This window comes from Urocitellus parryii, chromosome 3, assembly GCF_045843805.1.
Source record: "Urocitellus parryii isolate mUroPar1 chromosome 3, mUroPar1.hap1, whole genome shotgun sequence".
Classification (NCBI taxonomy): Eukaryota; Metazoa; Chordata; class Mammalia; order Rodentia; family Sciuridae; genus Urocitellus; species Urocitellus parryii.
This window is the reverse complement of record NC_135533.1, coordinates 63,933,321-63,949,578: the sequence shown is the minus strand read 5'-3', so window position 1 is coordinate 63,949,578 and position 16,258 is coordinate 63,933,321. Positions and strand designations below refer to the sequence as shown.

At 31.8% G+C, this 16,258-nt stretch overlaps 1 protein-coding gene across 1 annotated transcript in view; it reads left to right on the top strand.

Annotated features, from left to right (window-relative positions):
* Pclo (piccolo presynaptic cytomatrix protein) overlaps positions 1-16,258 on the top strand; it is a 200,674-nt gene that overhangs the window by 137,925 nt on the left and 46,491 nt on the right. Inside the window, exon 19 of the mRNA XM_077796431.1 lies at positions 9,895-10,036. Within this exon, the coding sequence (XP_077652557.1) occupies positions 9,895-10,036 (142 nt within the window). The remainder of the gene's footprint in view (positions 1-9,894; positions 10,037-16,258) is intronic.

Genomic DNA, 16,258 nt, shown 5'->3' with positions numbered 1-16,258 from the left:
ACTATTTTTGCTTCATACAGCTATTAATGTACAAGAATATTAAAAGATGTCATGTTCAGACAACCCCTTGTGGGAAGAATCTGTATTGTTTTAGCCTTCCAATTTTCATTATTTACTCGGGTCTCTATGCACCATAAATTTTGTTTTGTTTTAAGCAAAGGTAGAACAGAGAAGCAAGTTTTTAATAGTTACATATAGTTTTTAATTAGCTACATGTAGTTTTTTTTGGTTTAGCCAAATACTCTTTTAAAATTTTTGAATTTATTTTAATTAGTTATACAATGACAATAGAATGCATTTATGCACTTTGACATATATGGATGGGATATAATTTCTCATTTTTCTAGTGCACATGTTACAGAATCATATTGGTCATGCAGTCACATATATACTTTTTAATTAAGACTATGTTCTTCTAGAGGTGTAAACTGCTGTATGAAGCAAGTTCTGAAATAAAGACAATTAAAAAGAATAATATAAATAATGTATTTTCTCAAAAGAGGTTAACCATTGAATACATTTTCACTACAGAGAATGAAACATGAATGCACCATAAAATGATCCTGGTGTCTGTAATGACTATCAAGGAAGCTGATGCTTACTGGTTTCTTATTCTCACGCTTCTTCATTCCCACCAGTGTAGGTCTTGTCCACTAATTTCCTCTAAGTGTGCCCACTGATCTCCCAGGGATCCCTGTAAGATTGAAAACTTTAGTATCAAGATTCTATTTGCTTTTTCACTCATTCTCAAGTGTATAGTGGAGTTTTCAGGCATCAGAACATCATTTTTTTAAAATACGGCAGATCTTTGAATCATTTTGAGTTAATTTTTATTTATGGTGCTAGGTAAGATCCAAGTTCATCCTCCTTTTTAAAATAATTTATTTTTTATAATTTTATTTTATTTATTTTATTTTTTATGTGGTGCTGAGTATTGAACCCAATGCCTCACCAGTGCTAGGCAAGTGCTCTACCACTGAGCTACAGCCCAGCCCCAGAACATCATTTTTTTTTTTTGATGGCTAAAGGAATATGGGCTATTGGCTATTTTAAAGTTTTATTAAGTTTGCATATAATAAGTATCAATAGCTATAACCTGCATGAAATAAGTTTCTTTGGATTATAATGTAATTTTTAAGAACATAAAGTGAATCTCGAGACCAAAACATTTACAATCCACTGACAGAGATCTTACATACAGTCATAATTTTTATAATAGTCAAAGACTGGATAATTAAGGGCTTTCTTCTAAGACATCATATTTGTCTCTAAATTTTCTGTACCTTGATTATCTCTTCTATTGCATTTGAGAACCCATTCTTTCCTTTTTTTATGTTAATTTATAACTATTAAGGTTGACAAATGACAACTTTATATAGCAAATTTAAAATATTTAATTGGGCATGAATGAGATTAAATTATGATTACATGTCCATATTCATTACTTCTTTCTATTGAAATCTGACTGATAAGTTGCCCATCAGCTTTCATCTAGTTTCTTCAAAATAATATGGGTGATGGGAATTTTATAAAGGCAGAGTAAATTTTATTTTTATTCTTATCTTGAAGGAAAAACTTAGTGGAAAAACAGTTATTCATATACTATGAGTTCCTTTTCTGTCATATTATCTGCATTGCTTGTCTGCATTAATTTGCAATTAATATTACAAATTATGTTGGCATAAACAAGAGAAAAACTGAAGATTTTGATTTTGATTCAAATTTAAGAAAAAATTGACAGTTTCTTACTTCTTAGACTTGATCCTTAATTTCTGGTACATAATTTAGTGAGTTTTTAAATACTTTAAGAAGGAAAATCTGAAAATATGTGTTTATCACCTATAACAAGTCTTATCTGAATTCCCTATATTTGTTCATCATTTATACACATTCAACCATATGTTGTTTAATCTTTTGAGTGCATATTATGTTTCAGAACCCCTTCAAGTTGTTCCTGATACTGCAGCAAACATAATAGACAAAAATCACTGTCCCTGTCAATCTCCCATCCTGGAAATATTTACTGAATAATTTAAAGTATCTGGGAAGAAATGTGAAGTATGATAGAAGTGTCAGTTTTATCTACTTTCAACTAAGAGGAGAAAGAAAGGCAGTCATTGACCTGTTTAGAAATGTCTGGGAAATAGAATTAATAATATTTGTATTTGTTCTGACTCTGGTTCTCTCTCATAATCTTTATAATCCACTAATATATAACCAAGTATAGAAGGAGGGAAAGTATTTGACAATGAGCAGTTTGGAAATTAACTAAGGAAGCTAGATCTCATGGGTCTGCACCTGCAATTCTAAAGTAATTAAGCTTCCTCTTTATTCTGTGGCCCTTGACCAAATTTGAATTACATGAGTTTATTGTAGCATTAGTCCTAGCAGTTTGCTATCATTAATTTATTATTTATTTCTGCTGGAGATGTACTCCACTTCCTTTGGGCAAAATTTTATAAATCAATCTAGTGGAATTTCATTGAAGACCATACCCTCCTTATCAAAAAAATTGTGATCTAAGGTATCAGAGTTTCAGGATTATATGACAACATTTCTTTAAATGGCTATTTTTAGAATTTCCTTGCAGTCATTTGGCAGGTTTTAAAGTACTAAGCTCTATTTTGTTTCCTGTTTTTTGTTTTTAGTTTTTACCTCTGATTGTCAGCTTTCAGAAATACCTGTCTGACAACCTAATGCAAGATTAGCACAAACAAATTTCAAGAGAGAGTATTTCTGCTTCAAAAGAGATGAAACGAATACTGAAATATTAAATTGTTCATGAAGAATTAATGTAGATCTAGAATGTTATTTCTCTGCTCCTTCCTATTAATGTTTTAAAGATAAACTTATTATTTGATACATTTTTGTTCATTCTTTTTATTTGAACATAGATAAAGCTATAGCCTAAATTTATTAAAGAAAAAAGGAAAGGAATATTCTTAATTTTCATTTATGATAATGTCTTAATCCAGTTTTCTTCAATCAATCACTATGAAATTTTGGTCTCCACAGAAGTTGTACATAAAGTACAACTGCATTTGGATTTCTTCCAAATCAGTTCCTAACCAAAATAATTTTAAAAAGGGAAGATCTATTTAAAAGGCAAATTATAGGATAACTGCAAGGATTTTAGTATACTGTGCCATCAAGGTTTTTATTACTGCATATTAAACTAACTTTACTCTCATTTTTATACTGAATTTTTATACATTATTTCAGTTCCCTGAACTGATCATTGATCCTGTTATCTGCAGTGCCAGAGTGAATGAATTAGTATGTATAGAAAACACCCGCAATTACTGGTAGCTTGAGATAAAAACACATTTAATTGTTCATTAAAATGTCTTGAAAACTTCAGTCATAAGGCCAATGTGTCTGGAAAGAGGAAAATAATGCAAACAGGATTAAGAGCTTTATCAGGTGTCTTGAGGTGAAACAAATGAGACATCATATTTCCATCTCTGTCTCTTAAAGAAGCTATATGAATATGGATTATCTTAAGGAGCATATTTTTATTTTTATAAGGGAAAAAGACTGCAACATTTCTTTTTCTCATTGTTTATAATATCTTTGTATGCAGGTATATGTGTATATGTGATATGTATATTATACCTTTAATGACTTATATGTATATATAGTCATTTCATAATTTGTCATTTTAAAAAGATATTTCAATTGACATCCTTCCTTCAACTGCCCCACCTAAGAATTTACAAATGACTTGTATAGATGTCAGAGCTATCTATTTTCAATATTTTTACTCATGAAAGCTTGTAAGTTGTACCTATATGAGCACTCCTACAAATAGCTGTATCGATCTATGTCATTTTTTTTTTTTTTTTTTAGAGAGAGTGAGAGAGGGGAGAGAGAGGAGAGAGAGAATTTTTTAATATTTATTTTTCAGTTCTCGGCAGACACAACATCTCTGTTGGTATGTGGTGCTGGGGATCGAACCCGGGCCGCACGCATGCCAGGCGAGCGCGCTACCGCTTGAGCCACATACCCAGCCCAGGAGTACTTATTGATGAGAAATCAGGTTAAAGAGCCTATGTCATTTTTCTTATGCCCTATTTTCTTTAAAGATTTCCAAATTAGATAATGAATACATTGAAATAGATTTTTTAAATATACAAATTCCTTAAGTACTACTTGTAAGATGCAAAATCTCTTCTTAAATTAATAACTGGACTATAATCTGAAATTTTAAATGTTTTGATTAGACAAAATTCAAATAATAGCTGGGCACAGTGGTGCACAACTATAATCCCTGCAGCTCAGGAGGCTGAAGCAGGAGGACCCCAAGTTCAAAGTCAGCCTCCACAACTTAGTGAGGCCCTAAGCAACTCAGCAAGACCCTGTCACAAAATTTTTAAAAAGTTATTATCCCCACGTGGCTGGGGATCTGGCTCTGGTTAAGCACCCCTGGGTTCAATCTCTAACATCAAAAACAAACAGGAAAAAAAAAAAACTCTGATAATATTGGTCACATTGAAACTTAAAACCAAACATTTTCAGATCCATGCTCAAATGAAATTAAAAAACAAGATAAAACCTAAAAATACCTTTAGCAAAATAACAGAAAGTAACAGCAGAAACAGCTGAGAGGGAGCCAGACAGATAGGAAGGAAGGGCAAGAGGGGGGAGGGAGGCATGAAGGGAATGCAATGTAGGCAGACAAGAAGTAGAAAGTGTCCCTAAAGTAAATACCAGCTAAGTCAAAGCTACAGCCAGCTAAAGAAAACTGCCTGAGTACATGATTTCTAAAACAAGTAGGTAGTTACTTCAGTTCATCATTAACCTGTTGGAATAAACAAAAGAATAACTGATTAATTTCTTGTAATTTCAAATCGTTCTTAAAATTCTATAGATTGTGTCTATAAAGAAAATATTTAATATTTTATGAACCAATAATTTAGGAGATTACCGGATACCTACAGAATGAATTATTCGTGAACTAGTTGTAACAGCACTGTGCTGGACCACAGTGACGAGATGGTGTCAGAACATCACAGGCAGCCAGGCTACATACATTCCAAGCACTGAATTCTGAGGGAGGCAGAGACTTCATGTTTTTAGTAAAGACCATTGAATGTGGTATAAAAGTGGATTACACTTTTAATTTTTTTTTGGTCATTAAATGTGTGACCTATATGAATTATTTAATCATTACAGGGCTTAGTTTTTCTGAAGTCAGAATAACGATTTGGGAGAGGTTATCTTCAGAGTTCCTATCAGCTTCTAATTTCCAGATTTACCAGTCTACAATTTGATCTGTGGACTCTGAGTATAGTGCTGCCATCGTGTGGTAGGTACAGAGATAGTTTTGCACATTTTAGTAAAGCAGAGGAGAAAAACCAATGGAGCAAACTAATTGAAGACAGATGTGCAAAGATACTCTACCAGATTTAATTAAGGTTAGCCACAGTGGAGTAATAAAACACAATGATGTCTAACCATCTAATAGCCAAAGAGAATGAAGAAGTCAAAGGATAATTTAAAATAGATTACATTGCCTCACAGAAGACAAAATTTGTTTACCTGCAGTGCCCCCTCAATAATTGAGTCTCAAAAATGATCAACATTCTAAGATTGGTTTTTCTAGGGTACAGGGATCCCCTCTATAGTAGCAAGCACAATCCATTAAATATGTACATCAACCACTCTTTCCTCTAGTTGGTACTTGATTGCACAATTAAAATTTCAAAAAGAAAATAGAAACACCAAAAAAAATGCAGCTCAAAAAAGGCTCAACATGTATTTTATAATTTTTAAAAACAATTCTATAAAATAATCATTTTTCATATATAATATGCAGGTCATAATACGTTCATGCATAGTAGGTGTATGCTCAGACTTTTGATTAATCAAATTGAAAAAAGGCAGAGGTAGAATATTTTAAAATTATTAACTTTGAAATCATAAAATTATGGAAGATCATATTCAGTGTTAATATTTTAAAATTTTGTGTCCTTCATAGAACATAAAAAGACATATTACAATCAAAACCCAGGCTCTCCAACTACCTATACACCAAGATGGAAGAGGAACATAAATTCTAGTACTTGCAATAGCAATAGCTTCCACACAGTTACTATACACATTATTTTGTGTCACTCTAATTTGAATGTATGTGTGTATGTGAATATTTATGTGTATATATATATATATTTATTTATTCATGGTCTATTATGAACTTTTGTAGCACATATACCTTTACAAGTGTCAGGGCATTATCAATAAATATTTTCCCCAATCAAACCAGTTTTTGAGAATACTGGGATAAAAACCCAGACTTGGATTAAAAAGTGAAATCTTACCTAATAAATAATTCAGACGTATTAGTTGTTGGTTTAGGTAAGGAAGTATTAATGTCATGCTATTTATGTATTTATTCATTGAATAATGCTTCCAGAACAAGATTGAAGGAGGTTGCCAAGAGCAAATGCAGACTCTGCTTACAATAATGTAACATTGATGTAAAACTATAACCAAAAGTGGAAAGTGATAATTTTCCATAAATGATACACATATCATATGCTATGCAGGGTCCAAAGTTAGAAGAGGCCATTCTAATAGGGAAGAAAAATAAAATATAATTTTAAGTCAGATACAAGAATGTGGTTGGATAGGGGAGGAGGACATAACAAATGTGGAAAGTATGAGAGAGAGAGAGAGAGAGAGAGGGAGGGAGGGAGGGAGGGAGGGAGGGAGGGAGGGAGGGAGAACCAGAGTGAATGATGTAAGTGGGCTGTAATGTAAATATATATATATATATATATATATATATATATATATATATATATATATATATATATAGAGAGAGAGAGAGAGAGAGAGAGAGAGAGAGAGAGAGAGAGAATATTGTGGGTGATAAATTTAGAAAGAAACAGACCACTAAATAATTTTGAGAAGCAAACTAAAGAATTTAGCTGAAATATTTAGATGTCCTGAAATTACACTAAATCTAGCCTCATTTATAAGTCCAAAAGCACATTTTCATTAAAAAGTTTACACTAACACAGATTAAGTGGAATTTATTAAAATTGATTTTTTTTTTTTACTTAGGGGTTGTTTCAAGAGAAATGTGAAAATACATGTGTTCTTTCAAGTATCTGAAAAAGAACTATTTAAATACTTGAATTTTTGCAACAACTTATCAAATCCTTGCACTCTCATGTTTTATAGCATTTTATGCTATGTAGGCATAGCCTGATTTAAAAAAGGCTCATTCTGTATTTTTATTTAATTCTCAGAAACTCATTAAATGTTAGGTTGTCTGTATCTATACTATACTTACTAAGTGAAGAAAAATTCAATAAGGTACAAGATGTTTGCTTACAATAATGCCAAACATCTAGATTTATTTGAATTAGTCACCTGACTTCTCACAATTTCTAGACTTGATGTTAAATGCAATCTTGTTTTGCAGAAATGCTAGATAGACTTGTTTCATTATTTGCATCACTGTGTTTGATTTTCTTTTTATATTTTTCTAAAATATTATTTGTTTGCATTTAAAATCATGAAGGCATTTGCACAAGCTTTCCAAATGAGATTTCTGTTGAATGAGATAGGAAAGATGAAACAAAAACAAAAAACAACCTTCCCTTCAATTTACCTCTAGTGCTGTTTCTTTCTTCTTATGATGATGCTTAACATTCTATATATATTTCTCATATTTCCCAGAACAAGAATAGAACTGGAAATTGCATCAGATTAAACCAATGTTAACAAAAGACTATTCTGAAATGTAAATAATAAGGTATTATTTCCATAAGGTGACTATTCTAATGCATTGTGAGTTTGCCCTTAGATGAAAATTGTTTTAATTTAGTAAAGATAAATTGGTTATAATTAATGTCTATTAAGGTTGTCTTTGAAGATAGTATATTGAGTTTTTTCTTTTGCTTGATAAAATCAATGTTTTTATTTAATCTCATACTATAAAATATTAACAATATAGTTGGCTGGATTATATAATACCAATCAAAAAGCATGACAGCTTTCCTTTACAATCAATTGACATCTTCTCTGATTCATCATGTGGTTTATTATGCAATTTTATTTAATTCACACATGTTCATAATTTTATATCCTAGTCATATTACCTTCACATTTTAAAAATTATCCTTTAAAATATTTTCTTTAACACTAAATACACTATCTGGGTTTCTTCTACACAAAGTTGTAGAAAATGTTATAAAAATGTTGTAACAATTCTTTTTCTGCAATTCTAGTCTTATGGTGACTGGTAATTCATTGCGGACCAGCTATTCAGACCTTTTTTCTATATAGCTGTTCCCAACTTATAAATACCTAATATAAAATTAACACATTACTATTTTTTTTATTTCCCTATGGGGGAGGGGTACTACAGTCACTGGAACAGATGTGAAAATTCCTGGTGTTTTTAGAGAATCTGCTATTGCTGAATTGGAAGAAGGGAGGATGTGGGTAAAAAGCTAAATCTTTGGCGAGACCTGATGGTGGATATCCTGTCTTCAAATGGTTTCCCACAAAATATCCATACTTTTTCATTTCATTTAGTTATTTTAGTTATTTAGTTCAAAATCCCCCAGATTAAGAATCACTGTGACTTTATCATTTCCCTTATGAAACATGTAGATATGTTGGATCATGAAATAATTAAAAATCAACTCTTCCCCAGTAGCACAAATCCAGTCTACTAGCTAAGAGACTCCTAATGGAACAGGGATGTAATTTTGTAGTTTAGAACACATCTAAATGTGGAAGAGAATCAAGATAAATTTATTGTCAATGATTGTGTAAGTTAAAAGACACAGCCACTGGGGTAAATCCCTGAAGAAGAGAAGAGGGTATGGTGGGGTACAGCAAGTAATAGAAGAGGAAGCAGAGTGAGTCACTGGGCTCACTCCTCATAATCTGAGACTTAAGAAGTAGGCATAACTGACCCCACGGTTTTCAAATGAATAATCTCAGAGTTAATACAGAGTGGGTTGGGATTCAAAACTGGATCAGGTTTTGAATGCTCTTTTGCAAAATACAAATATCAACAATTTTTAAAAACTTGCTAGGAAAATTTCTCTCCTAGAAAATATGAGGAAACACAGGCCTTATCTTTCTTCTTTCTGCATAGAAATTTCTTCCCAAATCTCCTTTGGATCTATAACTCTGCTAACAATATTAATACCCTACCCCAACTACATAAAATACCATAAATTTACATGTTTCTATGGGAATGTAAATTCACATATCCAAAGTCAAAATTATGAAACTTTTTAAACAAGTTCCAATCATAAACTGTGAAATATCTAAGGAGAAACAATTATCTTTAAATTTTAAAATCCTCCTGGAGATTATTGGTAGAACCATATACAAAACAAGCACAGAATTTTCAAACTCTTTTTTAAATTATCTATTCTGTTTTGCATCTTTACTTCTGAGGAGAAAAACAGATTATTAGTTATTAATATATAACTAATAAATTTTAACAACTTCTTGTATTCTGCTATTTGTAACTACTGAAGTTTTCTTAAATCACTTTCTCCATGAAATAGCCCAAATTCTTGTTTGCCATATCACTACTATTGCACTGTACAAATCACAAAAATAATGCTAGCAGAATAACTACATACTATTTAACTCTGTCTAAAATATTAAATGGGTTTTCTCTAAAAGTAATTTTGTTAATGTCCAATTAAAAAACAAAAAAAAGCAAAGTAATTTAGTGTTGCCCCTGCTCATTACTGGCTAAGGAAGTGACGATGAAAGTTAGGCTGGGGAATGTAGGGTTCTTGCTACAGCTTTTTCTTTATACACGTAGTTTAAGAAAACGTATAATTATACATTTGGAGATTAAAGTGAGCTTCACTTATTGACTGTGGTGTTGACTCTTCCCACATCATGCAGCAAAGCCTACCAATCACCGGCCTGCAGAAAGCTCCGTGTCTACTGGCTCCTCGGGCAGCAGCTTTGGCAGTGGGTATAGCGTGGACAGTGAAGGAAGCAGCAGCACTGCAGGGGAGACTAATCTATTTCCTATTCCAAGGATGTAAGTGGTTCTTTATTTTACTACAAAGTTAACAGCATCATGACTAAGACATTCTTAACATTTAACAGGGAATAAGTAGATAATTAACCAATTCGGAATCATTGTCCCATAAACATTTGTTTATGCCTACATAAAAATAGATTTTTCAGGAGAGACTAGATTAATTCAGTTAATGCTGAGGATAAATGCTAGTCACTAGCAGCATTACTTAATCAGTACAGTCTTTAATACAAAAACTGCTAAAATAATAATTCAGCCATGCTAGACTAAAATTCACCAGCACTATGTTTATGTTTTAATCACATAATATTTGAGATAAACATAGGGTAACTTAATTTGATTCAAGACAGATTTAAACATATTCAAAGGACACATATCATCTTTGAAATAGATGACCCATTGGGTTAATTATATTAACTTTCCAACTGTAAATCTCTCTATAATTAAAATTGAAAGCTCTGAAGTGTTTTCATATTTTCTAGAATATATCAATTTGTATATAGGTCCCTGAGTAACTACTCCCAGAAAAGCTCATTCAAAATATGTTAAGCTTCAAGAAAATCATCCTGCAAATCACATGTAAAACTCAAACAGCTTGTATTTAGAATGTGTTAGAATAGATTTAGTCCTATTGGTGGCAAAATTTAGCAGCATTCAAGATAAATATGTAGATAATGTCTGTTCCAGCATCAAAATCTAAACCCCAGAACTTTCCTTCTCCTCTCAATTTACATAGTCTTGTGGATTTTCAAAACACCACTGAGCCATACAGATCTCAGAATCTAGGCCACTGAGTTAATAAAGCCTTTTGCCTAGTTTTGTAAGGCCTAAGAGCTAAAATGGTTCTTGAATTTTAAAATGCTTTTTAAAAACAAATAAATAAAAGAAGTTTTTTAGGACATTTGAAAATCATATGAAGTCGAGATGAACACAAACTAAGTTGTATTGGACACAGCCATGTCCATTACTTATGTGCTGCTAGATGCTGCTCTTGTGCTTTACCAAGGCAAAATCCAGTAGTTGCAACAGAGACCACCCAAAATGTTTACTATCTGGCCTTTTAGAGAGTTTGCCAACACTGATCAGGGCTGTTATTAAAGACTCTTCATTTTCTCCAGTGCTGAGGGAAGTCTCTCAGGGAGTGGAATTTCTACTTATTTTAATATCCAAGGATTTATAAATATTTCTTTTTATCTCCAGAATAATTCTAATAGATAATGGTTCAGTTTACAAAAATAAAATAATAGGGAAAGCAGATTATTATCACAGTGAATAATATGTTTGATTTGTAGTGTTCAAGTTACATTTTTCCCAACTTGAATTAAGCAATTTTTCATTGTATCACCTGTCCATATGAGGGGTTTTCTGTTTGTTTTTGACACTAAGGCTATGGATTTAATAGAATTGTTTTATTTTATTGGAAGTTATTCCTAAAAGGAATTTGATCTTATTAGTCCTTGGCTTCTGATAATCCATTCTGAATTTTTAAACATTCAGCAAATTCATTACATTTCTCTCTAAACTGTGAGTATCATGTAAAGATTTTGTAATTAATTTTATATCCTTCCAATTTATTTGGACCCTTCAAAATATATAATTTAACATTGATAATAAAGTTGACTCACAGAGAGTAAATGATGTAATTCCATCAATATTGAATGTGTGAAGTGAGATTATGTATTTTTTACATACATACCATATGACAATTTGGTTTTTGTGCCCCCTACCCTGTTTTCTATTTCTCTTGTAAATCAAGAAGAGGCTTTTATTAACTGTTTGGGAGAGTATTGTTTTGTGATATTAGCACAAAGAAAATTCACTATTTAAAAATATTATATGATATGTATAAGAAATACTATTTGTTAGTTCTTTTATATGCCCCATTATGTCTAATAAAATTACTGCTTGGGCTGATGTAAATGTTCAATTAATATTTGGTGATTGAAATATATAAATTACAAAAAACATACAGTCAAAATGTGCTGAGCTGAAGATAGTTTACTGAGAATTTAGAAAAATCACATTCTTCACACACACACAGTTGCATTTCCTCTATTCATCACTAGCTTTGCTGTGCTGCAGATTTTCTTTAAAATTGAATAACTATGCATTTTGGCTAAGTATCTTACGTTTAAATCAGTTTTCATTAGCAACAAAACTGTTGCCAGATATCATTAAAATGTGAAATCTAGGACTACAACAAATCTAAAATAATCAAAACTTTATTTCAATTACAATTACTAAAATTTGTAATAATTTTTTAAAGCTTGTCAAAGTATACAGATAGTAATTTTTCAATACTATGCTCTGCTAGATTGGTGATACAAAAAGATCTTCATTTTCAACTGAATTTGATGTAACAAGATGATTTGGCTCTTTCTACCAGTGTAGTATACTACTAAAGAGAACATTACTGCTAGGTTATTAAGCTTTTCTTCCTAATGGTAATAGAAAACAGAGTTCACTTTTTTATCTCAACTACCTGAATTTCAATTAAGCAATTACATGAATTGCAGTTTTATGCATTGCTCAAACAACACTATATGTTCACATGCAAACTATATATATATATATATATGCAAACACACATAAGTGTTAGAAATTACTTAATTTGCATGCACTTGGTCTTCACATAATCCCTTAACACAAATATGTGTTTAAATCTTTAACCTTGAATTGGCACAATGGAACAATATAGTGGTTACCAAGATAAAATTATTCTTAAATTTACATCATTTCCTCTTTTATGATGTGCAAAAATATTTCAGCATCTTCTCTGAAGTAGAATGATAAGAGGATCTTTAGAGCATTTTCAAGTGAGATATAATTGGATTCTTAAAAAAATATGTATAGTTACATTTTTCAACAGGTTCAACAAACCAGACACTTTTTGAGTAAATCAGAAATGTTAGCAAATCCTGATATGTTAAAATTACTGTCTAGAAAGTTAAATACCATGGCATTCTTTTGTTCAGCCATCTTTTTTTGAGGATTTAAGAGATTTAATTTTATTTTTAATGTCTTATCAAAGTACACATGCAAGCAATCTCAAAATCTTTTATATGCCATGGAGTCTTTATTCTGGCTGAAGCAATAAGAAGTGGCCTACAGTCTTTTGGCTGTTACATTATCTGCATACTAAACTCAGTTTTGAAAATAACATGAACTCATTATATAAGTGGCTTTCCCAAAATTTGAGGCTGAAAGTTGAAGTGAGTGACAGATTGTAATGGAATTCTAAGGCTACCATGTATATATATCACTATTAATACGGTGTATTTATTAAATGCTTATAATTTCTCAGGCACTGTGTTAAACCCTTCATATATATTTGCCATTTGCCACCTCTATCAAAAGGTTGCTGATATGGCTATTATCATATTATAAAAGAAAAACAATCTTGACCAAGTACTTTGCCTTAGATTCCACATAGTAAGAAAGAGCAAAGTCACGCAGTTTGCTCAACACAGTCTGAAAACAGAGGAAGAATCTGAAAAGAAATTACATATATATATATATATATATATATATATATATATATATATACATTATATTTTCTCTTCTTAGAAGTGTCTCCTCAGGTCCTTGGCCCATTTATTCATTGGGTTATTTGGTTTTTTTGGTGTTTAGCTTTTTGAGTTCTTTATATACCCTAGAGATTAGTGTTCTATCTGATGTGTGAGGGATAAAAATTTGCTCCCAAGTTGTAGGCTCTCTGTTCACCTCACAGATTGTTTCTTTTGCTGAGAAGAAACTTTTTAGTTTGAATCCATCGCATTTATTGATTCTTGATTTTAATTTTTGTACTATAGGAGTCTTATTAAGGAATTGTGGCCTAATCTGACATGATGAAGTTTAGGGCCTACTTTTTCTTCTATTAGACACAGGGTCTCTGGTTTAATTCCTCCTTTATCCACTTTGAGTTGAGTTTTGTGCATGGTGAGAGATATAATTTCATTTTGTTGCATATGGATTTCCCATTTTCCCAGGACCATTTGTTGAAGAGGCTATCTTTTCTCCAATGTACGTTTTTGGCACCTTTGTCTAATATAAGATAATTGTAATTTTGTGGGTTAGTCTCTATGTCCTCTATTCTTCTCAGAAGAGGATATATAATCAATCAACAAATATATGAAAAAATGTTCATCATCTCTAGCGATTAGAGAAATGCAAATGAAAACTAAAATTTCATCTCACTCCTATCAGAATGACAGCTATTATGCATACAAACAACAATAAGTGTTGGCAAGGATGTGAGGAAAAAGGTACACTCATACACTGCTGGTGGGACTGCAAAATGGTGCAGCCAATATGTAAAGTAGTACGGAGATTCCTTGGAAAACTGGGAATGGAACTACCATTTAACCCAGCTATCACTCTCCTTGGTCTATACCCAAAGGAATTAAAAACAGCATGCTACAGGCACACAGCCACATGAATGTTTATAGCAGCACAATTCACAATAGCTAAACTGTGGAACCAACCTAAGTGCCTTTCAATAGATGAATGGATAAAAAAAAAAATGTGGCATATATACACAGTGGAATATTACTCAGCAATAAAAGAGAATAAAATCATGGCATTTGCAGGTAAATGAATCGAGTCAGAGAAGATAAGCTAAGTGAAGTTAGCCAATCCCCTGCCCCCAAAAAACAAATGCTGAGTGTTTTTTCTGATATAAGGGGGCTGATTCATAGTGGGGTAGGGAGAGGAAGCATGGAAGGAATAGACTAACTCTAGATAGGGCAGAGGGGTGGGAGGAGAAGGGAGGGGACATGGAGGTAGGAAAGACAGTGGAATGAGGTGTATATCATTACTCTAAGTACATGTATGAAGACATGAAAGGTGTGACTCTATATTGTGTACAACCAGAGATATGAAAAATTATATTCTATATGTGTAATATGAACTGTAATGCATTCTTCTGACCATATAAAAATTATAAATAATTTTTTTAAATATGCATATATAAACAATTTTAGGCAGTCTTTATTTTTAATTTATACATAAAAATTGTACATTTTTGTGTAGTATCATGTGATTCCAATATATATGGTCTGTAATTTTGAAATCCAGGTTAGGCAGATCTACCTCCTCATTTTTCATTTCTTTGTCGTAAAAAATTTAAAACCCCTTTCCTAGGTTTTTTTAAATACTAACCATGCTATCATTATCTGTATTCACCCTAGTATGCAATAACACATAATACAACTCAGTACTCTTTGATAGAACTATTTCATACTCTTCCTTTCCCCTTCTCTCCTGGGGCTTTTGTACCCACCATTCTACTATCAATTTCTCTGATATCAACATTTTTTGGAATCCACATATTAGGTGATCATGCAGAAATTGTCTCTGTGTTTGATTCATTTCACTTAGCATAATGATTTTTTTAGAATTTTATTTATGTATGACAGTGGAACTCATTACAATTCTTATTACACATATTTTTAATATCTCTGGTTGTATACAAAGTATATTCACACCAATTCATATCTTTATACATGTACTTTGGATAATGATGAACATAACAATTTTTAATCTTATACATGTTGTTGCAAATCACAGAATTTCATTTTTTATGACTGAATGGTATTTCATTGTGTACATGTACCATATTTTCAATTCAGTTGATAGAGTTTGACACTGCCATTTCTTGGCTATTGTGAATAGTTGTGCAGTAAATATGGGTGTGCATGTTTTCAATCTACTTTCAATGTACAATGTGCAATTTCATTCCCTTTGGATATATACCCAGTAGGAGAATTATGGAATCATATGGCAGTTCTACTTTGGATTTGTGAGGAACCTCCATACTATTTTCCTTAATGGACAATAGCAATGGCTACACCCAGCAACAGTGAAAGGGTGCTCTCTTCACATCCTTGCCAGGATTTGTCAAGCCACTTTTACTAGAGTGAGGTGGTATCTCATTGGGACTTTGATTTGCACTTCTCTGATAACTAGTGATGTTGAACATTTTGCCCTGTACATGTTGGCCACTTATACATCTTTCTTTAAGAAATATCTATTTAGGTTATAGTATTCATTCCAAAGCTTATTTCATTGAGTATTTCCCTTCTCACAAAATAATCTATAACAAATCATTATTACAAAGTGTAAGGTTATAAAATCTTCTTGAGTTAAAATCAAAAACAATTATAATGTTTGAAGAGATGGACATGTTTGACCTGGTGCAGACTTTGTGCATGTATACATTCA